This window comes from Mastacembelus armatus, chromosome 17 (assembly GCF_900324485.2).
Source record: "Mastacembelus armatus chromosome 17, fMasArm1.2, whole genome shotgun sequence".
NCBI lineage: Eukaryota > Metazoa > Chordata > Actinopteri > Synbranchiformes > Mastacembelidae > Mastacembelus > Mastacembelus armatus.
In genome coordinates this window covers 6,032,013-6,057,406 of record NC_046649.1, presented here as the reverse complement: position 1 = coordinate 6,057,406, position 25,394 = coordinate 6,032,013, and the positions used below count along the sequence as shown (strand labels likewise).

The 25,394-nt window shown below is 40.4% G+C and overlaps 1 protein-coding gene across 1 annotated transcript in view; it reads right to left on the bottom strand.

Annotated features, from left to right (window-relative positions):
• cdh24b (cadherin 24, type 2b) overlaps positions 1-25,394 on the bottom strand; it is a 123,307-nt gene that overhangs the window by 24,753 nt on the left and 73,160 nt on the right. Inside the window, exons 4-6 of the mRNA XM_026313365.1 lie at positions 24,967-25,086; positions 21,309-21,476; positions 848-1,029 (exon numbers count right to left, since the gene is read on the bottom strand). Of these exons, the coding sequence (XP_026169150.1) occupies positions 848-1,029; positions 21,309-21,476; positions 24,967-25,086 (470 nt within the window). The remainder of the gene's footprint in view (positions 1-847; positions 1,030-21,308; positions 21,477-24,966; positions 25,087-25,394) is intronic.

Genomic DNA, 25,394 nt, shown 5'->3' with positions numbered 1-25,394 from the left:
AATCATTCAAGATTATTCAGCAGCCCTGGGAATGACCATTTTAAATTGAAATCATCTAGTATTACTCTGAAGGGAACTATTAGCCAACTGAACACAGAAGGGAAAGGCAGAACGTCACTGATCCTTCTGTAACATGCACATGCTCCATACACAGCAAGCACAACATCTAAACAGTGGTCCACACATTTCTTTTTACTTCAAATCACACTCAGCTGCAAACGAATGCATTTGGATGTGTCATGCTTTGACTGAGTTTGTACGGATGTTTCATTATGTTTGCTGTAAGCAGATGGAAATATTGATAAAAAGGAGGCTTGTTCACAGTGAGTGAATCAAGCAGGAAATTCATTTGTCAGAAACCCATCAATATGCTCTCATCTGGTGGGAGTCAAATAAGGAGAAAAGGTAAGATGAATACAGATCACATTTTAAAATCCTCACTAAAATGCTGCTGAGAGGAATCATGTTAAATCTCATAGGCATATATGGTGTCTTTGTGTATCCAGGTGTATCCAGGTTAATGTGCTTAGTAATTGTGTTGTTAGCTATGCTTTTACACGCAGACAAAATAACACTCCCCTCTTAAAACCTGCCCATGATAGTACTGACAGCTCCTTTCCTCCCCCTCATCAGCTGTTTCCCTTCCCTGTACCCTTCTAAAGTGACACCTTTCTACTTGCGCTCTCTTACTCTCACCATCATCTGATGATCACCTTCTCCTCCTCGTCCACCATCATCTGTTGACATCCAAATGACTCTTCCCTCCTCCACCTCCTCCTCCTGAATATGCCCTTTAAGTCCATGCTCACATCTGTCCAGCCCTCTGTCACTGTCATCTTTCCCTCACCTTGTTGAGCGTAATGACCGCTTCATGGTTCACTCCGGTGATGTTGAATGTGTCCCCGGTCTCCCCCTCCAGGATGGTATATTCCAGTTTGGCGTTCTCACCGAGGTCAGCGTCTGTCGCCGAGATACGCCCTATCTCAGCACCCGGGATGGCCAGCTCGGAAACAGAGAAGGACCACATGCCTGAGGAGACACATGGCGGCACACATCAGTGAAGTGGTCCCTAATGTTTCATTAGTGCCAGTACACTTCATTTGTCAGTTTAACATTTAATTTTCTTCTTTTGAACTGTTTTCAAATTGCTGTTCTCCACCTGTGCTGAGCCAGTATTTGCAATATTTCATTCAGATACGGCATTTAATTTAACAGAACTGAGAGGATGAAAGAAAGAGATAATAGAAGAGGAAGGCACAGTGTGCACTGAAGCGCTTGGCAGTAAGATACTACAGGCAGGTAAAATATTGCCAGAAAACCTGCTGTAAAAAAAATAACTAATTAAAAAAAAAAAGCCAGGATTAAAAAACAGAAGGGACAGAGGAGATAAAGAAAAAGCAAAGATTAGTGAAGCTGCTCTGACTCCCTTAAAACATTTGAACTCCATGATGTGAGCTAACTACTCATCACAAATATCCACTCTGGTCTGACTCATCCGTTCCTTTCTCCTGCTAACAAGTATTAATCAAGCTAACATGCTCTTTCATGTGTGCGCCCATTATCTTTAAATATGCTGGTTTTACATTTAGTGCTTCTCCCATTAAAGCAACAAGTTATGAGTCATTTAGCTGGTTTTGCAGTTTACAGGCACATACAGTCTTAAAATTCACCTGAGGTTGAGTACCAGGCATAATATGAAAAACCTGGGAAATTGCATCAGAGCAGCATTTTGCCTAAAGTATCTGTCTATCTATCGACATGTGTCTATCTAGATCACACACACACACACACACACACACACATACAAATTCAGTCATCCATCTACCATGTTATTTCAGGCTATCACAGGCAGCAGCCACCGGCAGCACCCACAAGACTAAGTGTGGTCGGTAAAATCGAAATGGAGCCAGGAAAAAAGGTAAGATATTACTATTTGGCTCTCACACACTGAACAGACAGGCTCATTCAAACAGAGCTGTTATCTGCTCTGCTAATGCTACGGGATTCAGTTAGTTCTGTAAAAGTGAGAGAGAACATCACATCACACAAACACATTGGTTTGACAGAATAAAAGATAGCCAGCACTTTAACCAGACAGTATCTGGGCCGACAGACAGTCAGATAAATTCCATAAATCTGACAACATCACAGCGAGACAAAATGTGAGGGTATTTTACTTTGTGGATCAGGATTAGAGTTGAGACATCAAAGTGGCATCTGCAACCAGATTTATCACTCAGGGTGTTTGATTGTTGTCTCCTTAAATCTGTTGATGTCAAAGATGTAATGCAGACCTCCCTACTAGTAATTACTGATAATACAATTGTAAAATCTCACAGGGCTCTCTCACTCTAACAGGTCTCCTAACCCAAATGAAAGATTGTGTGTAAGCAGCTTCAAAAAGTGCTCCTATTGGCACACATCGTTCTTTTTACTTTTATGTTATGCTCTGGTGAAGAAACACCGACTCCTTCTTTACATATATAATATATATGTCAGTATATATATATATAATATATATATGATATTATATATATCATATATATATTAAAGCCAGTATATATAATATATATATACTGGCTTTAAAACTACTGGCATCAGCAAAACAAATACCTACCATGTTTAAATCTGAAATATAAACACCCACAGATTACCACGCTATTATTACAAGGTAAATGAACGATTGTTGTCAGAGAGTGTAAGTGACTTCTAGTTTAAACTAGAAGTCCAGTTTCCATGACTGAACCTTTAGAAAACTTCACCTGGACGACTGAGCATCTCCACAGACAAGTGATCAGGTTGTTGCGTGTTACAGTTGTGTGCTTACAGTGGTGTCACAGAGTGAAGGCTGGTGCTTTCACTTACAGAACTGGAGTTGCACGCAGGTAACTCCTGTGTCACCTTGTCTCATTACTGCCTTGCAGTCACTGTGTTTACAGTCATCCACTGTGATAGAAAGTAAAGTAAAGTAATCACAATGAAACACAAGGGTTTGCAGTAGACACTGCTTTGTTATATGTATTACTGAAAAATAGAAGGTTACTGACTGACTCTTCAATTTACTTAATGTTGTTTTCACTCTCAGCAGTCTCCACTGGCAAAAGAAACTTAGAAGAAAACAAAGGAAGCCTAAGCTGACCATACATCCTGCTGTCAGCATGTGGCATCGCAATAGTGCCACGACTCTTATATGTAGTTAAGATTTCTCAGAAGGAACAAGGTTAAGGGTTAAATGTCGAAAAGTGTCTGTTGGATAATCATGAGAGTGTCATGGCATTAGAAAGAGCTTTTGAGTTATAGTGTGTTAATCACGATAATGACATGCTATCACAAATATGTGGAAATAAGTCAATCGACTGGTGGTGATTTATATGATTGTTTTTTTCCTACTATCTCTCGCTGATCTGCTTCTTGACTGGAAGTCACTCCCAAATATTGATGTTGTTGTCTGCACAGGACATCATTACTGACAACATCACCCTCCCAATAAGGACATCCATTTGTGAGATAAGCCATTTAGTTGTGTGTCAAACTAAACATGAACGGAAGAGAGAGAGAGATATTCACCTCTCTCTACATGAAGTATAATGTCATCTAAAGTATTTTAGCAAAGCAGGGAAAAACTGTTGCTCCAGTCTTTTTTTTTTTTCAGTTTTGTAATATGTTTGTCATATGTAGCAATATGTTTGTTATGATAATATTAGTGGGATTAGAACAGATTTGTTTATGTTTAACATGAAACTACATTAAACCAACTACATTTACATTTTAAATAAGGTGTCTTTGTTTTAATAATGTTGTTTCCTAGCTATTATCGCTGTCTTTACCTGATTGGTTTCTATTTCAGTTTCTGAGAGGAACTCTCCTTGGAAAACTGCTGTACTAACTAAATATCTGCTATTTGTTTATTAGTGCCTTACTTCTGTGGCTGCTGCTCTAACAGCTGTGAATGCTCTGCCAACCGAGATTACATAACAACACAAATGACACAAAATCACCACCAACATCCAAATGGGATTTGTTTTTCATAGTTAAATATTCTTAACTGTTTAGCTGCTAGCTAATAACACAACACTCTCAACACATTACAAGCAGTAATTGTGACAGTGGCATTAAGGTCACTGCTGGCCTTATGGCTCTAAAGGGCCTTGAACCGGCCCCATTACCATATGCTACGCTCCAGTCTACTCCTTATCCACTTCGCTTTTTTTTTTTACTTCACTTCATTTACCTCCTGCTGAACAACTCCTCCCTCCTCCATCCTCTTTTGCAGTTCATTCAAGGTGTTACAGCTACTTTTTTAAAACAAGAGGAGAGGAACAAGTGCTTTTAAAGCATAACCCATGAGCACAGCTTCACAAAGAATGAACTCCCACAGGGTGCTGTTCTTTATAAAGCTCACTGCTCATTATTATCAGTCTACATAGGATATAGCATAGCATAACACCTTTACATTTACACAATAAATTCTGTTATTCCAATAACCTAAATAGTCAAATCATTCACATTCAACTGGCTCCAATTCCTGAGACTAAAAAACACCAAGTGTTATTCTTCAGCTTTATTAAACTATTCATCCATCCATTATCTACAGCTTATTCTCTGCTTAGGGTCATGGAAGGCTGGAGCCAATTCCAACCGGCTTTGAACAAGAGGTGGAGTTTGATCAAACTAATTTACACTCTAAATACATTATTTAGCAAAATCTAACAATTATATCTACATAATTACAAATCACTTAATATATCTGCTGAATATTATTGAATTCATTGGTTTTCCTACAGTACCCAGTCTTCCAATATTATTTCATCTTGTAGCAACTAATTAATGCAACGTTCCTTATGCTTAAGTTCACATTTTTAACATTCAACCAAAGTTAGGTTCTCGCCCTTTAAAAGGCTCTAATGTGAAAGCAGTGTGTCAGTGAAAGGGTAATCTGTTCAGAGAATTATCACAGAAATATGCTCAGCTTCATGTACTTTAGCTTTGCTGTGATCAACATACAACTTTATTGCTTTGTTTCACTCTCATAGGATTATTTTTGCGATGGGATGCAGCTAAAAAATGTGATGTTTTGCTCAGATGTTGGTAAAGATCAAAAACAGAGGTAAAAATGAGTTAATATTACACTTACATTCATCAAGTGGCCAGAAATGTAACTCCAGACATATTATAACATTGCTTCCTTACTGCTGTATATGTAAAAGGCAATTGCTTGCTATCAGCTTAATAGCTGTGGGAGTCCAAAACTTGTTTTTACTATTTCCCCAGAGGACGAAGCCAGCTTTATATGGAAAAAGTTTTCCCAGCATGGTGTAGAAAAAATTTATTCGCCTTCAAAAAGCCCTGACCTCAACCTCATCCAACTCCTTTGGGATTTTGAGCACTAACTATGAGCTATAGGCCCTTTAAAAAACCCTCAGTGCCTGACTTCATTAATGCTCGTGGATGAATGTGAACAAATCCTGCAGCCAGGCTCCAAAATCTTGCAAGAGGCTTCCTAAAACAGTAGAAGTGGGTGTAATATGTATAACATTAAAGTCTATAATAATGTACACGAAAAAGCTTTGCATGTTGTCAGAGAACAACAACAAGAAGTATATATATTTGGCCGCTACAGAGAATTCCAGTGCCCACGTGGCTCTGCAAGGGTCTGCCCACTAAAAGGGACAGCGGGTACCAATGAATCAACACTAAATGCCAGTTTATGTGGTGTGACTACCATGCCTACCATCTGGGACTGACACAGCACCAGAAGGCTGAGACGAAGACAACTCGAACATAAACAGGCTTGTTGCTAATGAGACAGCAAATTAGGAAAGTTATTTACAAGTCAGACTGCAGTTTCTACTAATCTATGCTATTGTACACAGTAGTAAGCCAATGCACTCCTACACCAGCATAACAGCCCTCGTCATACACTCTTTCTTCCACGCACAAACACGGGCAGAGTGAAGTGCTCCGGTTCTGCTCTCTCTTTAATACACACTTGTTACACACAGGGAGTGCTCACGAGGAGAGTGACAAAGGGGGTGTGATGCTGGTAAAGTAGACAGGCCTAGTCATTATCAGCTTTCTACTCACACAGGAGAGCAGCTGCCAACACAAGTCATACATCATTTCCACCTGTGATGGACTAGGGGAACAGAGAAAGCCGGGGATCCAGCAGGGGAGAAGGGAGGATAGGATAGTGAAAAGGGAGTGAATCCCAGCTCATTCAGCACATAAAACAACCTCAAAAAGCAGCAGAGGTCTCTGATAAAAATCACACATCGGCTGAAAATAGAGAAAGAGGCTGGGATCTGTCCTCTGCCTTTGTTCACACAGGTAAAGTCATTAGAGCAGGCTGTGAGGAAACAGCATGGGCACGCCGGTTCAATGCTTCATGTCTCACTAATATAGGTGCTTCCCACTGGGATGGTCATAATTGTGCCAGGGAAAGAAGATCGAAAGCCCTCCTGTTCTGTATTTGGGCAGTACATCACAAGAAACTCACTTTACCTAAACAATATAAACTTATTTCATCTCCCCTGGCTGTTTTCCACGAAGTTCAGTGACGGAAATCACAACTGGCCGGAGACTGCAGTGATCATGGGGACTGGATGGAAATGATGTGGTAATGACAGGGGGTGAGTTTTGATTAGGGAGGCTGTAGCTGAATACAGATTTAAAAGTGCAGAAAAAGAGCTTCAGTTGAGAAACTGCTGGATGGAGAGGGGAGGGGGAGTAGGGATGATCTAAAAGAAGAGAGGACAACTGCAAAAGGACAGATAAACGTGAAATGAAAGATACAACATGAGAGGGACAGTGAGGGTGGGAAGAGAGGAACGCACAGGGTGAAAAAACAACAGGGAACCACTTTTTGAAGACAAGGGCGCACTGGGGCCTGTGCTGTAAAAGCACTTGGAGTGGTAGAAGAGAGGAAAGGAGGTAGGTTGAGTGGGAATAAAAAATTACAAGTGACTCTGCCACATTTTATCTGAAGGAGAGGCAGAGTATTTTTTTTTTTTTTTTGTGATGATGATGGTGGCGGGTTAGTGGTGGAAGGCATCGAGTTAGGGGAGTCATTAAAAATTGTCTAGCTGGCTAAAGCACATGCGCTGGTTTTGAAAATAGCCTGAATAAAATCTGCATCCATTTAGGGAGAGTCCATCACACAGGCACTCATACTCAAGAGGGCTTATGGGAAAAGGCCAGTGAGACAGAAGGGAGGATCAAGGCAGGGAGAGTGTGATTTAGGCATCAGCACGAGTGTTAGAGACAGAGAGAGGGAGCAATAACGGAGGCAGGGATGGAGAGATGAAAACAAAGCTGCTGTCTAGGCAAATTTTCTAATCTTCCCAAGGCACTACAGGGTTAAGCTAGACTGCATACAGTGAGGCTGGAAGTGAATGTCCCACCTTCTATCTCGTTGCTAATGGGGTTAATGACGAAACAGCATATCTCTTTTTCTTGCAGGGCTAGCAGTCTAAAATACTGCATGTTGCTGTTTAACTTGCACTGTGCAGGGAGTAGGCCATTAGCCATTACTGAGCTCTGTTCTAATGCCATATAGAGCAGGACAAAAGGGCAGGATGTGCCTTAGTATGTGTACAGTATGTATGTGTCCATTAGTCCATTAGTATGTTTAATGCCTGTTCTTGCATGTTGCCGTGGGCCAGCCTAGGTGCCTAAGTGCAAACGCTGCTAACACTGCTCAACTCTGTCCAAGCCACCGCTCTGCATCAGTCCTGTATCAGTACTGGTTCCTCTCTGGGCAGGATAGAGTGAAGCAGAAATGTACTAGTTACTCACGTAACAAAAGGTCCTGCACCAACTTTACTGATGTATGTTAATTTGAAATGAAATCCAGCTGCAAGGGTATGCAAGCACCAGCTCCAGTCTACCCAGGATATCAGGTGGCTAAAAAGCTTTACATTCACACTGACAAATGATAAAATGAGTGTCAGGCTGGCTGGCTGGCTCGCTGAATGACCGACTGATGTGAGTAAAAGAAAGGAAAGTAGAGTTTGCAGCTGGCTGAAACCAGTTAGACTCAGCACTGACTTTCTCCTCCACCTGCGATATTGTAAAAGAAGAGAGAAACAAGAGAAATGTACAGCAAGAGCTCAGCGAAAGGCAGAAATACGACATGGCGCTGAGAGCGAGTGAAGAAGGGCTGTGAATGAGAAGGAGAAAGATAGAAAGAGATATGACTGAGAGCAATGTTTCCAGCAGTGATTTTACTGTCTACTGAAGCAGAAAGCACCGAACTTTAGATGAAATATTAATACAGAGCAAAAGAAACAGGGGGATAGAGAAAACACAATGATAAAAAGCATGCTGGCATTAGCCATCTCCATTTTAATTACTTTCTCCTTTCATTTCATTTCCCCCATCACTTATTAGGGCTCTGAAGATGTAAAACTTAATTAGGGAATAACAATTATTGGAAATTATTGCCTCTTACCTAATTGTTAAGCTTATCACCATAATCATTATAATTCTTTTGCAACTACAACCAAGCATTAGAAGCAGAAGAAATAGTCAAACTGTTTGAGAAAACCAAAAGCTGTCTTTCCCTTCAGAATGTGGTGGTGCGGAGCAGGCAAATCCAGAGTTCAAGTTCGAATAACAAATGATGTTGTCCCAGACAGGAGGCGGGATCCAGACTGGACATGACTTTCCTCAACTGCTCCATCTTGAGACAAATAGCTTCAGAATGTGACAACACTGAATTCTTAAAGAAGGAGAGGCTGAGAGTTAAGCATTGTATTCAAAGGGAACCAAATCGAATATTTCTGCAGGCTTGTTTCTGCAAAGTGATTTACACTGATTGCGTACATTATGTAATGCCAGTGAGTTTGGGAAATGCAATCAGGATATGATTGTATTTATCAAGCGTCTCAGAATTCTAACGCTGAAAGCAAAACTAAAACTAAAAAGCCCTTGTACCTCAGAGCCTGGCTTTATGAGTTTCCTACACCTACAGCAAGGAGAAAGACTGCTCCTGTGGCGTTATAGTCAGGACAACAACAATGCACAGTGACCTTTACACCTACAGTAATGTAAAGTCACCAGTAACCTAGCCTACATGTCTTTGGACCACAGGAGAAAATCAGAAGCCCTTGCAGGCATGTGGGGTATGTGCAAACTCCAAACCCAGCTGCCTGCCAGGTGTGAATCCAGAACCTTCTTTCACTGAGGCAACAATAACATGAAAATGAATATAAAGCTTAAATGTCACTGGATATATACCAATAACTACTTTATGCTGTACATAATGACTTGCAAGCCATTGGTGGCTTAAATAATAAATGCATATGCAATTTAAACTAGAGATTTGACTCAACTGCATTATTGTTTTATGATACATAATGTATATTAGAACCATATCTTGCCTTTTTGTGCAATATCGTGCACTCAGTAATTATACTGATTCACTACACTTCCTGTTGTGTGCCCTTACGAATTATTTCTGTAATGTCACCATGGTGAGAAATGTATCACAACAACATGAACACATGTCTTAAATATAGAGCTGCCATTAGCAACTTAAATGGAGGAATAAACAGCCCTGGGCTTTTTGTGACTGCAGCTTGTTTTTCCATAATTTCATGAGTGGTAGGAAAACAGATCCGCACGTTATAAAGAAGCTGTATGACTGATCAAAGTTAGATTTTTTTTCTGCAAAATGGTTGTTTTTAACAGACGCATGGAAAGCTACATTATTACTGCTGGTGAGAGATCAGTATCTTTTAAGAATCTCATTGTCATGTCATCTATTAATATAATTTTTCACTCTTAATGTGCACAAATGTCTCACCCTAAACGCTGTTTCCTGGCAGCTCCTAAAAATGTAGACTTGCAGATTTCTCCATAAGCTCAGCAGAGATCAAAATTGTTTACTAAACTGATCAAGTGCTTTTACTCCTAGTCAAAGTAGGACCAAAATTGCATTCTCTCATTCTCTAGGTTTTGTCCAGTTAAGACTTACTGCCTACTCTATTGACTATGAATACAGGAACTGATTCTTGATGTAAAAAATACTACATTAATCTTAATGAAATATTAACTACAATGCACTGCACCCTCTGATGCACCCAAGCACATTTTTGTGTCGAAGGGACATTAATGTTCCCATTGACTCTTCTGAAGGTGTATCAGAGGGTTTTTTAAAGTAACTATTTCAGGCGGCTGAAGTCAAAGTGGTGTCTTTATTGTAATTATTATCATTAAACATTTTGCAGCTGATATTGGCAGATGTCAATGACACTATGAATATAAATTTATAGATTGTGAGCTGAATAAATATGTCATTTGCATTAATACAGATAAATGTATTTTAAGCCGTTTATTGTGTGACAGATTACTTCTGAAAACTAACGTTCTCCTGTCTGGTGTTTAGTGTGTTTTATGCAGATCAGTATATTCATGCACTGTAACAAAATGAGTCTGGTGAGAATTGAACCTATAACTGCAAGCGCAGCATTTACAATGTGCAAAGCCATACGGGAGCCTTCGTACATTCCTGAAAAAAACCACAACAGTGCAGGTACACAGCTTCGACAACGTTGGTGGAGAGAAAGGAACTATGTACAGAAAAAAACATAGACATTTCTGTTTGAATCCTACAGTGTGGATGATTCCTTTCCTGCTTCCAAGATGTTGGCACAACAATGAACAGTTTGGGACTGTGATAACAGTTTATTTACTCCTTTGTGCAAATTTATGAGGTTATATTGAGGACGGATTCCCACAAGGCCCCAGCAGGGTCCAGTCTGGCATCATGTCAGTCTCCCAAAATCCCGTGAAGTTTGCTTTATACCTGTTTAGCTCAGAGAACGATCATCCATTTACACAATATATAGAGAGGTATATTCATGATTTATAAGAATGCAGTAAAGAGGAGAGCTCGGTTTGGTCTTGCCAGCCTTTATGTATAAGAAATGAGAGTGCAAGGCTGAGATCATTCATTCCACACCCCTGCAGCAGAGTAGTTTACCCACCACCGTTTTCCTGACACAGAGCGTACAGTGGATGGAGCTATTTAGCATATCTTGGGAGGGGGATGTGTTTCGAAGTGCGCAGGGATCACACGTCAGGAGTGCATGGAGGGCAGGTGGCGAAGACAAAGACCTCAGTGGCATGTTCAGTTGCCTGCTCAGGGCTCCTCAAGGGGTTAGCTGAAGAGTGGAGATAAATGTTCAGCCGAGCAGACATCTGTGTAGTTCAAGGAGATAAAGGATTTAAGTTACTCTGAGTGTTGATCTCCTCTTTCCAACTTGTTTCCAAGGAGCCACTTTGAATGTTCAGGTTTGAAGAAGAATTTGCAGATGTATGTACCAACACAAGAGGAAAAAGAAGAAAAAAAAAACACAGAAAAAATACCCCCAAATACACACTGATGTCAGACAGCTAGCAATGGCCCGCCACACCCCATTGAGGATGTGCCGCTCACAGTCCAGCGACTCCATTCATCAAGCTCGACAGCGAGAAAGAGAAAAGAAAGAAAGAACGAAGAAGTAAACAGAGGCTGAGAGGTGAAAGGTACCCTTGCAAGACAACAGCAGAGGGATCGAATGCTCAGGGATGACAACAGGTAAAGGCAAGTAAGCACAAAACAGACAGGAGGCGAGGAAGGAGTGATGGAAGGAGAGGAAAGGTTTAGATGCTGTCGGGAAGGTTCCCATTAACATGGAAATCACTTCCCCAGCTCTCCATGGCTCAATGATGGCTCTGCAAAAAGAGAATGGCTTTAGTTCCTATTATTCTGTGTGAGGGGGCACACTGCCAGGTCAAATGAAATAGTAATGCAAAACAATAAAAAAAAAAACTGTCAAGACAGTCTCTTTGCGCCCTGTCTCCCTGCCTTTCCTGTGTGTTCTCTACAAGCAAAGGGTTCAGGCATTGCCACAGAAAGTGTGATAGATTCATCTAATATTCACAAAAAGCCCATGTTTATAAGCTGGGAAAGAAAAAGAAACAGGGACAGAAATTGTCCCATTTGGGAGGAGGTTTAACAACGTTTTAAATTTTCCTGTTTTTCTCTGCTATGGCAGGGAAGTTGTGAGAATGGAAATTTTCTGAGTGTGGAGAATTTAAGACCCTCTTGGGCTCCCACAAGGCTGGATTGCCTGTGTGTAGATCTATTGGAAACCTTGTGCTGCATACGCCGATTACTGCACGATGAATCTCTCCTCACAGACTCTTTCGGCTGCATGGGACTGTGAAAGAAAAGCTCATCAGAAGAAGCACTGTCCGCAGATTCCTCACAGGAGCCACCAATTTGATGTAACTCTAATGTCAGTGTAAAGCCTCATGTGTTTGTGTATGTATATGTGAAGAGGAAGAACAGAGAGTGAGAGAGGGAAGGAGAACAAGAAGGCACTACCCACGAGGATGAATGCTGACCACGCTACTCAACACTTATGCACCGGCTGGACACACACACACACATACACACACACACACACACAACACACACATACACACACAACACAGTTAGAGGGCTGCAGCAGAATTCTTATCCACACAGGGGAAAAGCCTAGAGGAATATATCCAAGCAGAGCTCTGCACTGTGCCACCACTGACTTCAGGGCAAGGCACACGCTAATTGTGTGTTGTGACATGAGAGAGTCACTTCGTGAAAGGCTTTTCGTGCTTCAGCACTATCTCGTGCCCCTGAGCTGACTACACATACAGATTTTTTTGCATATGTGCTGCATGTTAATCTGTGTGTGTTGCTATGCAAGTTTGCAAATGTGAATTCTCCAAGGATGATACTGAACATGCAAAGTCAGAATACATTTGTTGATAATACATCGCATACCAGCTCTAGACCTGTGCCGTTTAATGTTACATATATATGCACAGAAATACACATAAGCAGATACAGACACATTTGTCTGTATCATGGCCTGAAAACACAATACTGAAAACCTGTTTCATTCCATTTCCCAGCATCCCTTCAGCTCTGTAGGAGATGAAGTGATTTTCAGCAAGTCTGATTATCACTGTCACCATAAAGCCATTAGCTTTACTCCTCTCCTTTATTTCTGTTTCCTCCCCCTATCTCTAGCCCTCTATCCTGTTGTCTCCCTCTTCCCTCCTTCACGCTTTGGTGAACTTGCCCCCAGGACTTGCTTTCATGCATTCTAAAGAGTGCTGGCTTCGTGTCTTTATCGTGCAAGGCTAAACAATGGGAGACGTCAGTGCGTGGGTGGTGATCATTGGACAGGACGACGGGACGTGGGCGCCCGCGTTGGACTGGATTGGCCTACGTGTGTGTCCCTTAACTCTGATGAGCCCATTACTAGACTGCAAATGCACATTAGTCATGCCATTTAACTAAATTCATTATCGATGCCCTATTGAAGGGGACACAAGCTATTTTCAATATGCATTAGATTTTATTGAATGTGATGTGACTGCTAAAGAGGATATAATAGTAAATGATACCAGCACTTGTGGATGCCTGGCCTGTGTAGACTATTTTATTCCACTTATAGAGTTTCAGTATTGTTGGTGTGCCATTGTTATATAGAAAGAATTATAAAAAAAAAAAAAACTTACTGTAGAGTCTAAATCTTTTATTTTATTAACATTATTGTTCACTTTACAATTGTATAACTATTTTTTTTTTTTAAAAAACCCAGTGTCTGAAGAAACTTCCATGGCCACTATTAGGCCCAGGAATGGAAATTATTGTTTGGCAGTATGAACCATAATGTTCAGTGCCTATACTAGATGATAGTGGGACTGTGAAAGTGGATATTTTGACAAATGGGATTTCTCAGCACAGACACTTTCTGCCACACTGACTAAAAATGATTGTGTGCTGAGGGTGTTTTAAAACATGAGCAGATGGAAGAGAGTGTGATAAGGGACACAAGGGTACTGGGTGTGTGAAGAGCACACACTGAGAGAGTGGGAGTCAGGAATGTGTGTGTATGTGTTGGATGTAGCCAATGTGTCTCTAGGTCTGACAGAAGATGACAAAGTCTGTCACCTTTCTGCCCCCCTGTCTCCTCACCTTTGACTGATCAAGCAAGTGTGCACGTGTGTGCGCACATATCAAAGGCAAAAAAAATCTTAAAGGTAGAGTTCAACAGCTCAGGCCACAAAGAAAATGCAGACAAGGTTAAGCCATTTTACCCATTTTACCAGTCTCTAAGTACTCTTTTCCTCACCCACTCGTCCCTCTTTGTTGTCTCTTTGTTTCTTTGCCTTTTTCTTTTGCATCTCAATCTTACTAAAGAACATAATAGCCTGATTATCCCTCCTGACTCCCTCCATTTCATTCACTCCCCCGCTCCCCTTCTTGTACAATTGTTTCCTCATCTCCTCTGTCTCTGTGGTTTCCTTCAGGTTTTCTGAGCCTTTTCTCACCTACTCCCTGTTTTGCTTCTTCCCCTTTTTCTCCCTCCTCTGACAACTTTATCGCACTTTTCTTAGTGGCTCCATCTTTTTCTCTTTCAGGGAAAAAGTACACACTTGCACACAAAATAGATGCACACACAAGGAACATTTCCTTGTACACACCACCTCTTTCTCTCTTTCTATCTCCTCCCATTCACTCTCTCAGTTACAGCCTTTCTCTCCTGGGAAATGAATTAGTAATATTTATGATGAAGCCCTCTCCAAACTACTCCCTCTGTCTCTCCCCTTCTCTCGGTCTCATCTCCCTGGCATATAAAATGACATTGATCTTATCGACACTACCTATGTAGTCATCTGTCAGCCCATCTATCTTTCTATCCATCAAACCACTGGGAGAGTGAGGGCTCCCTCAGTGTTTTTATGTGGCACCGTTGGCAAGCCAAGGTTGTTTGGAAACCACATAAAAATGGGAAGCGGCACCTGCGTCTCCATCTGCGGACTTGTCACAGAGCAGAGTTGTAGCTATTCAAACAGTTCTCGCAGGCAGAGCAGAGGAAGCAAAAGTTTTCAGGAGCACAAGTTACGAGTCCCTGGATGCATCTAGGAGTTTCTGTGTGAGTTTAACAAAGTGCTGCTCAAAACGTCACAAAGCAATGAATTAGTGTTTTGCCCTTTGACAGCTGACAGATTGATTTGAGCTCCATAAAGGAGGTGTAGTTGGTGTACAATTCTCTGGGATTGAACCAGATCATATATCAAAGGTTGACATTTCTCCTACAAGAAGCATATAAAGAGTGACATTTTAGTTCTTGATTTTTCACACAGAAAAATGTGGTTGTGAATCATTTCTGAAAAGTATTTCATATGGAGAATTTTGATTAAAGCCAAGATCTTCTTGTACATTAAGTGAAATATTTGGAAGGCAGCATGTTTGTAATTATTCTCTTTATGCTTTAAGAACACCAAATGTGGAAATACAAGATTCCCTTTAAGCACTTGCTAATGTTTTAGGTATTTATTTTGCAGTGGTTTAAATATCAGATGGTTTGTTAATATTATAAAATATATAGCAGGCAGATTCATAAAGATACACCTTTAACTCATATCCACAAACTCACATTTGGATACTGTTTGATCTGCTGAATAGATGTGATGAGAAATAAAGAGCATAGAGCGTAGTGTACTTACTAAGATAAAAGTACTTTTGAAGGACTTTTTTTATTTTAAGAGGAAAAATTCAATGACCTTCAAAGAACCTTCCTATATTATATTTGAAGCAGGTAAACAGTAACATTTTAACTTTTATGTATGAAGTGTCATTGTCAAACTTTAATAGTTTGTCAAGATGATCCTAGGTCAAGGTTAACTAACTTTTCTATGGTTTTCAACAGGATCAACTGGTCTTTACCAGCAGCAGATTTCCATGCATTTGTCATAAAGATACAGTAAATCTATTGAAATCATTGGCCCTGTGTGGTAATTTAGGATTTTTCCGTGACATCTGAAAAAACTGATGAAAAGCATGAAATGTGGTTGAAAGTTACAGGATAAAGTGGTAAATGAATAAATCCTATAGAGTGTAAACGCCAGTGTACGTAGTGTATATAGATACAATATATCTATCTATCTCTAGGAATCTCCTCATGCAATGGTAAGAAGTGGGTCATTTTTATTTTTATGTCTTTAGATGTGAGGCACGTGTTTGCACATCTTTTTTTGTTTGCTCTGTCTTGTATATATAATCTCCTCAGGTGTCGGTGTAGAAGAAAACATGGCAGAAAAACGAATGTTGGGTAAAGGTTTGCTGATAATATTGCATGAAGACAGCTGTGGCACAGTGAAAATATCCAATTAAAAAAAAGACTTGCAAATTGCACATGAAGTCTGCACTTTGTCATGTGAACACTGTTTCATTTCATTATGTAAATATTCTCTCAGTATATTAGTATGCCAGAAAAGTTATCCTACTAAATAACCTACTTTGCAGAATGGTTAGAATAAAAATGGTTCCTCGCTTGTTTTAAATCAAGTGGTCATCTTATTTTTAGGTACACTTCCAGCCAATGCTTCAGCAACTATTTCAGTTTATCCCAGAGAGAATTCACACACACATAATTCAGCTACATGGAAATACATGTCTGAATAAATGACTACATGGAAACAAGCCAGTGAAATTTCAAATCAGCTCAATAACAACATTACGACCTTACTACAAAGCTATATAATGTGGGAAAGTGCCATCATCTTAATTTCCCTGTGGATTACTGGAGGGGTAGAAAGAGCGCTACTATGCCTCTCCTGAAGCTTTGTAACAAGAAACTGATTATTTGAGATGTGATTTGATACCCAACACCCTTGTTTACTCTCAGACAATTAGCCAACCATGTATTCTACTCTCCACTGCTATAATTAAAGGCTTAATCAGGCAAGGAGTTGATGTGGAATAACATGGTAATAGAAACTCCCTTTTAGCAACATTTTTAAATCCATCAGCCGTGTCATATTTTAGGGTTGGGAAGCATATGTTTTATCTGCTCACAATCCAACATGTTCTCATGAGAAACAAGAGCACTGCGAAATCAGTGGGTAATAATATGAGTAGGGTATAATAAAATCAAGGGGTCAGGAATAAAAAATTCAAATAATCTTGAATAATGCTCAGCAAGATACTAAAAATGATTACTTTGTCAAGTGTGTTTCCAAATATTTGGCACTTTAAAATGTTCAAAAAGCACTGCTACCTTTAAAAAGTCCATTTGATATGGTTGAAAATAAAATTAAAGCTCTTCTTGCACCAAGGAATACAGAGTTAAAACATCAAAAAACATGTTGCTGTCCAAATACATTTGGAGCACGGTGTATGCCATTTGATAATGAGACCCAAAGGAAAGTGTGGTTAGAGTGATATGTTTGCCAATGAAGATCTGAAAATATCCCACATATTCCACTTATCCTTTAACCAAAAAACAACTCCAATCTGTACCGTAGCCTACTTTCCCTCTGCTACACGGCTTCCTCTGGGCATGAGAAATCCCCTGACAGCGTTCAAAACTGTACATACAGAAAACCCACTTAGTTCCTGAAATCGTGTTTTAGAGACGGAGAAATTCTAGGGTGCGTGAAAAGACAAGCCCACAAAGCTGGATTCTTCTTCCTCCTCTTAAGGCTATAATATACAGCTCATACCTGGTCTGTGTGCTCTAATGTAATCATCATCCTCTGGTAAATGCCACAAGGAGTAAGCAGAGTTGACCTTGGTTGACATGGGGACTAGATTTGAGGGTGTTTTTTAAAAGTATGGCTGTGTAACTGAGTAGTGCAGTAGGGTGGCTGGCTTTGATGCTGTTCACACAAGCACAAGGGAGCATGAGGGGACACAGCAAAAAGGCAAGCAAGTGATCAGAGATGCACACAGACATACTGTACATAAACAAGTGTGGAATACATGGGGAGTTCACACACACAGAGAGGGTCCACAAACACACACACACACACACGCACATACACACACACACACACACACACACACACACACAGGGTGTAGCCTGGCATCAATACATTCATTAAAGTACATCCACCAGAGAGTCATAGCTAAACCAGCAGGAACAACAGCGAGGAGGTCTGGTAGACTATGCTGTTTCAGAGCAGCTACTGGCACCTGGCATGAGACTGCCACACAGCTCACAATGAGCCCAGTATGATGGGTGTTCTCTTGAACCAGCAAACCTCCTGCCACAGGACATCATTAGTTCAGTCTTGGTGAGGGGCCAACAGGATTACAGACCCTAACTGCAAGCCCCTCCAGGTCCTGACAAATACTTATTGCAATCATCTCCACTTTCTTTAATACTGCTGCAAATTTAAAATTCTAAACTAATGACACAGTTTTCTTTTATTACAAGTATATGGAGATGACTTTGTGTCAAAATGACAAATTTGCAAGAGTCTGAATTTTTATTATAATTTCCATTGCTTAGAGTAAGAGTTGCTTAACATTTGACTCAGACCATCTAGACCATCATCTTTATGATTATCATTAATTCTGAGTTGGCCAAACACATAGAAAGAGATGTAATATGCTGGATAATATGTATTTTGGTGTCAGTTGAAGCATGGGCACAGCTAGTTTCAATGAAGAAAACTAACCACTCTGTGACTTTCAAATAAACAGAGATGTGTTTTTTGGAAAAGAGTGGTGGGTCCTGCTCTAGAGAAATGATGTAGGTCAGAGTTTTCCACACTGTAAGACGCAGCTCACCAGGTGGAGAGAAGAGAAGCAGAGATTCTGTGTGAGGCGAATGAGACAGCTGCATGTTGCTGTTCTAAAATGAAGTGAAAGTTAGTTATTGTAGTTTGGCTGCTGATTCGGGCTGTTTAACAACACAGTCAGCAGTTGGAGCGGCACCAGTGGCTGAACCACACAGTTCATCTAATTAAGGTACCTTAAAACTATTAGTGCCTGACTGCTGCGATATGCATTAAATTTCCGACTCTTTCCTAGAGTCATGCCTCTATCACAATATGAACAAACATAAATGAGGCATATTTTTTGAGTTTAATGTGACTTAGAGTTTCTGAGGAAATCATTATCCACTTAATAATTATAGTGGAAAAAAAAAATCTCCAGAACTTGCAAGGAAATCATTGTGCTTTGAACTTCTCTTCAGAATGAAGGTGGTCCGGGAATAGTTGCCTGTACATCTGTAGGTACGGTACAGTCATGAATTACTAATAGCATGATGTTAATGATGTCAGCTGGGGTGGATGGGGGGGCTGTGTCAAACTTCGTATCTAGGTAATTGCCTCATGTCAGTTGACAGATAGCTAGCAGCTGGTTAGGTAGTGGACGAGTACAAATAACAGACAGACTTTGCTTGAATGTAATGCTAAATTTGAAAGCAGCTCATATCATTATTTTAAGGTGACCAACTTCAAAGGCCTGAATGTGGAACCTCTGGGATACAGAGATGTGAGGCCGTCGCTCTGTCAGCCTGTTAAGCTAACCACTGATAGCAGCGTAGGCAGCCAAAGTGCAGGGATGACAACTGTATCATTAGGAGCCGTCAGGCACCAGGTATCGTACTGTCACATTTGGCTTAGTTTCATTTATGTTTTAATTTGTCATAGGACAATTTGCGTGTAATGTACTTATCCAAAAATAGCTCCTTATCATTAATAACATAACCTGCCAAAAAATTCACTACAGCTCTCATTAGTAAATTATATGTCACTTATAAATATCATGACTATACTGATATACCAGTAGCCACGACCAATAATTGTTTTTTCCTGAGAAATGAATTTGAAGTGTGCTGATAGAAACATTTCATTTGAAACTGTGTAACCTTGAGTTTTATTCATCAAAAAAAGGAATGGATTTTAAATTGCAATCACACTTTTGCTCAAAAATATCACAATTCAATATTGTTTAAATTAGTCTGCTCTAACAATCACTATTCCATTTCCCTGAAAGAAGCTATGTGATCTTTTGTTATTTCAATGTCAATAATACAGTAATGGAAAATTAAGTTATCTTTCCAATCAGGCCCTCTAAAAATCCAAATAAAATGTAGTTGCTATACAGTATGTCCCAACATCAGCTCTCTTCACTTTAATTGGAAGGAGGTCAGCGATGATCTTGGGAGAGATGGATGTTGCTTAGATGAGAAATTGCAGAAAGGATGACATTAAGTAAAGGATGACAAGGGCATTGGCCATCAAGGCCACTTGGTTCCCTTGATCAGTCACACGAGGCCGAGCCGCTTGTCCTTTAGAACATATTAAAGGACACGCCTACTAATTCAGGAGTTATAACAACGATGGAATTGATTAATATCAGCCTCACACATCAGAAAACAGCATCTAAGAACAAGTGGCGAACAATCACAGGCGAGCCAGAGAGGTGCTGCATTGGGAGTTCTCTAACCAGCACACTGACCTCATTCTGGATACCTAAAAGATGATTTACAGCATAATGTTCAACCAGGACAATAATGTCTAATAATCCAACTTGATTACATAATCTTCATGGCGACCTGCAGCCATTATGTAAATGATTAATATGGTGTAAATTTTGTTTATACTAATGCAACAGTAGACTAGGCCACTTGAGTAAGACCTAATTTAATTTAATTCATCAACAATATAAATCATACAGCCACACAGGACACATACCTTTTCCATCTATCTCTTCTTAAACAGAACTAATCTAATGAAACAAATCTAAAACAACTGCATGATCACAAACAGTGAAATTGAGTTCAATTTGGTCAGTTATTTAGGAAGCCAATTAAATCTGAGCTGTTAGATGATTTCCAATCATCTCAAAGTACAATTGTACTTGAAAATGCCATACTAGCTGCTCTAACATTTCACATGTGAGTGAAATCCATAACTGAATGTTTGATTAGGTCTTTGCAGCCCTGCAGGAGTCGCCTCTGCCTGAGCACTGCTGTGAAAATCCTGTCAGGACCCGCAGGTCAAAGGAGTCAAAGAATGCCTCTTCTGCCTTCTGGTGCAAAACAAACACAGTGTTTATGCTGTTATGTAGCCTAGTGTTTATTTTCTAACAGTGTTTGCTATATAATGAGTATTAGAAAGTTAGCATAGTCAACAACGAAGTAATTAAACTTGTGTTAAATATCTGTTATTTCAGAGTGACTGACAGTTCACTTGGAACTGCACCTTTCTAATAAGATGAAGCCCCAACAATCTGGTACTCTGGGCTGCAAAACTAAATGTAATAGGGATGTAAACAGTGCCAAATTCTTGAATGGTGAGTGTGTGCAGGTATGGATGGTTGGGGGTGGGGAAAGAGGCAGTACAAACAAAAATGTGCATACAGAATGTGCTTAGTCCATAGTTTTCTCCTGTCTGTGTGCTGCCTGTCTGTTCTTGGTAGTCATTCGTTCTCTGTGGGTGGCTGCGTGAGCTGCTGAGTAACTTACTCTGGGTGAAGCGTGGAGGGTTGTCGTTGACGTCAGTGAGCCTGACAGTGACGGTTGTGGTCCCTGATAATCCACCCAGGTGCCCACCCATGTCCTTGGCCTGAAGTACTACCAGGTACTGGTCCTGGGTTTCTCTATCCATATCTGGCACAGCTGTTCGCAGGATACCTGCAGACCACACACACACATACACACACACACACACACACACACACACACACACGCACACACACACACACACACAGACAAATATTAGCATCAGGGTGGTCAGGAAGCAGTTAAAGGGGAGAAAATAATGTTTTTACTGTGGCAAAATGGCAGCAAATTACCATAATACATCTATGTTGGACTAAAAGGGTTTTTTGATCAATATTTATGACTCAATGATTACCAGGTACAGAACACTCTGGCTTTTGAAAACACACTTTCTGGCCTGTGCTCTCTTTTGGAACAAAAGCTCCCAACACATTGGGAGCTCATCCAGCTCTGTTCGCATTTTTCTGCTGTATGTTTTAACGACACAAGGCTGGCATCGAAACATCTTTTCTGTCATAACAGCTGATTTATTTGCCAGACATTACAACGCAGCTCTTTAACTTATCATCAGTGCAGTGTACAGTTCATTTATTATCACCTTTAATAACTCTGGACCTGGTGGGTTACTGGAATTGGGTTTTTATTAATGACTTACTAACATGTATAACTGCAGATTATTATTATGACGGCAGATTACAAAGTGACCTTTTATCTGCCTAGGTCAGATGTAACAGGATTGACCATTTTCCAATATTAAAGTAGTAATTTAGCCAGAGCTCATATGCAGTGGTGGAACTTTAATATACACTGTAACCTTTTATTAATGACTTATTAACATTTATAACTGTAGAGCCAATTGCCCATTAAGAACTGAGAAAGTCATGGCCCTTTATTAAATACTTGATAAAGACTGCAGCTATACATATTAGTAAGTCATTAATAAAAGGTCATGGGTTTCCTGCTTTAGTGCTAATACATTGCTATTTAATGGAAGTTGGTTCCAGATGCTGTGCAGCTGTTTTGTAGAAGGTGACAGGTGTAACAGTCCACTGGAGGGTGGACAATCAATTATAGAGCTCTGATCTTTCACAACCTGAAAAATACTGATGGACGTAGAAAAGTAAATCATGTTATATAAAACATGTTTTCCAAACTGCCCTGTTAGCTGATTAGATATAATAATAATTATATCAGGCAAAATTGGTTTATTGAAGACATAAACATCTAAATAAATTCACAACAAGTTGCAGTACAGAATGATCACAGACATGTCAATAACCCCCAGGTCATTTTTCTCCATTTCAGAATTTAGCTACCACAGATGGCCTATTCAAAAAAATGAAGTTTATGTTGTGTTTATATGGCCAACATATTGTTTTTCCTCTCTGAAGATCAGCTTGAGAAATTAGTCACAAGTGTGTTTGATTAAAACATACTGCCTGCTTCTATTAGGCATTGGACGCATCTTAACTGTAATAATAGGACTGTATTTTTAGTTTATATTTACTTAATTTATCCAATGAGGCTGTAAGGTGTGCTTCAAACCTGTCAGTGCTGTCAGCAGTTGCTTGATCATTATCAAAGGTAAAAAAGTCATCAGGCTGTTATTGTGGGAAAACTCCATACAGTAATTTTAATGTCCTCATTCTAATGGACGGATCAAGTGTTTCTTGGATCTCATGGGCTTTTGCGGTCCTTTCAAAACCTATCGGATAATGTCAAACCACAGTCTCATCAGGCTGGAGACATGGCTGCTTCTCTTGACAGCATGACAGCTTTTCTGACATTTTGGAGACACTCAGTTTCCCTTTGACAGCGACAATATATAACTTAATGTTCCGTTAAAGGCACAGAGAAATACAAACACACACAAACACCCCCCCAACATACATAAACACAGCAATGCGAAGAAGCTCGTATAGAAATGATAAATCACCACGCGCCAAACGCCAGGCGTGCTGACAGCGCGTAAAATCTCGCTCTGTGTCTCACACTCTTTAACGGCACACCAAGACTCATCACTTAAACACATTCAACATCGATCACCTCCTCTGCGTAAATGACCTCATTCTGCTACATTGGATTGGATGTTGCACATCAGGTGCCGGCTGCTCTCGCCCAACATCAGCCAAAACACGGGCCTGGATGACTTGGCAGCTCAAGGTGAATCACATTCAGTGTGGGCTGCTTTGAATGCTAACAAGCAAGAATGTGTTTAGGTTTCTGAGCAGAATTTATAAATAAACAAACTGAATATATGAGTGACTGTGCTCACCGCCGAGTGTACATTTTGAATAAGACCAGTAGCGAACAGGTGACATCCAGTGTGGGGAGAGGAGCGGAGAAGAGAGCGGACACCTTTAGAATAAAAGCTTATCAAATAGCGGTGTGTCATGGCTGCTGCACGCTGGGTGCAATTAGGCTGATATTCCCCCATCAGCATTTTAAAAAGCAGCTGGTTTGTTGCACAGGTCCTCACATGTCAAGGGAATCAGTTACTAAACACTGAAAATTCACTGAGCAAAAACAAGTCGTACAGTTAAAAAAAAACAACTTCAGCAGCCTGAGCTAAAGTGTTTCTATATGCACTGTCAATCAAAACAGCATCTGAAGCATCAGGCAGTTTGAACTCCGTTTCTGAGCTAACTGAGCTATGATTTCCCTCCAAGGTACCAAGCTGAAAAAGCAATCATAATAAAATGAAATAAATGGATAAAACACCTTCCGCCCTCTGCTCCAAAAAAACTTTTTGCCCTTAGGTGACATGCGTGACACACAGGCATATTGAGAAGACATGCGGCAGACAGGTCCTCAGAGCCCTCTGTAACCTGTCCTGTGTAACAGTTCACAAACCTTCACTGACATCTCTCTTTGAACACATGTCTTTTTGTTTTTGCTTCATCCAGAAATAACAACATTAGGCTGCTGCTATGTTTTGTTCACCGCATACAAGGCCTGGCAGCATGAATACATTTCTGCCAACTTACACTGGAGTGAACAGGGGAGAGAGGGAGATATATATATATATATATATATATATATGTGTGTGTGTGTGTGTGTGTGTGTGTGTGCGTGACTCTGTGTGTGTATATGTGGGTGTATGCATGTGTGTATTTAAGGAGTACGTGTTTGAGGGATCACAATAGGACAAAAGAAAGTGAGATAGATGTATGACTAAGTGTAATAAAAGAAGTAGGACTACACAGGAGAGGGTGGGAGAAACTATATATCTGTGTGTATGTGTGTGTGTGTGTGTCTGTGTGTGTGGGGGGGGACATAAAGAGACATGTTCTTCTCTTTGTGCATGTGACTCCACATGTTTTCAACTGTTTAATTCTACCTGTGTCTGTAAGTTCATGCACACCTGTGTCTACATGTCTGTGTGTGTGTGTGTTTGTCCCTTTGCTTGGTTTGGTCTGTCCACACACACACACACACACGCAGCACTGTGTCAAGACTGAATTCACTCGTTTGCTCTTCAGCATCTTGAGTTCATTTGTTTTTCTGCAGTGAGCGTGTGTGTATTTGCTGTGTGTGTATATCTGTGCATCTTTCACGTGTCTCTGCCCAAGTGTGCAGTAACGGGACCACGCATGCACACAGATAATATAAACACACTCACCTGTCTGCGGATCAACAGAGAAGTACTGTTGGCCCTGCACTAGTGTGTACACTAGCTTGGCACTGTTCCCATAAGTCGGGTCATCAGCATCTGTTGCTGTCACCTGGATTATAGAGGTGCCTGCAGGGGGGACAGACAAGGAAGGAAGGAGAAGAGGAAAATAAAGAAGAGGATGGGAGGACAGGGAAAAAAACAAGAAAGACAAGTGGAGTAAAAGGGAAGAAAGGGAAAGAAAAAAGGAAACAAAAAGGAGAAAGAAAGAGAGAAGGACAAAGTCAGAAATGGTACAACTGGAGCTAAGTGGGCACTTTATAAGCATAAGAAAGCATGATATGGAGACACCATCCACTCTCCTCACCCACTCCGTCTTTTTCAATCTCTTTCTGGCGGCACTGTGACAAATACTTTATTTGCCCCCTCCTGCACAT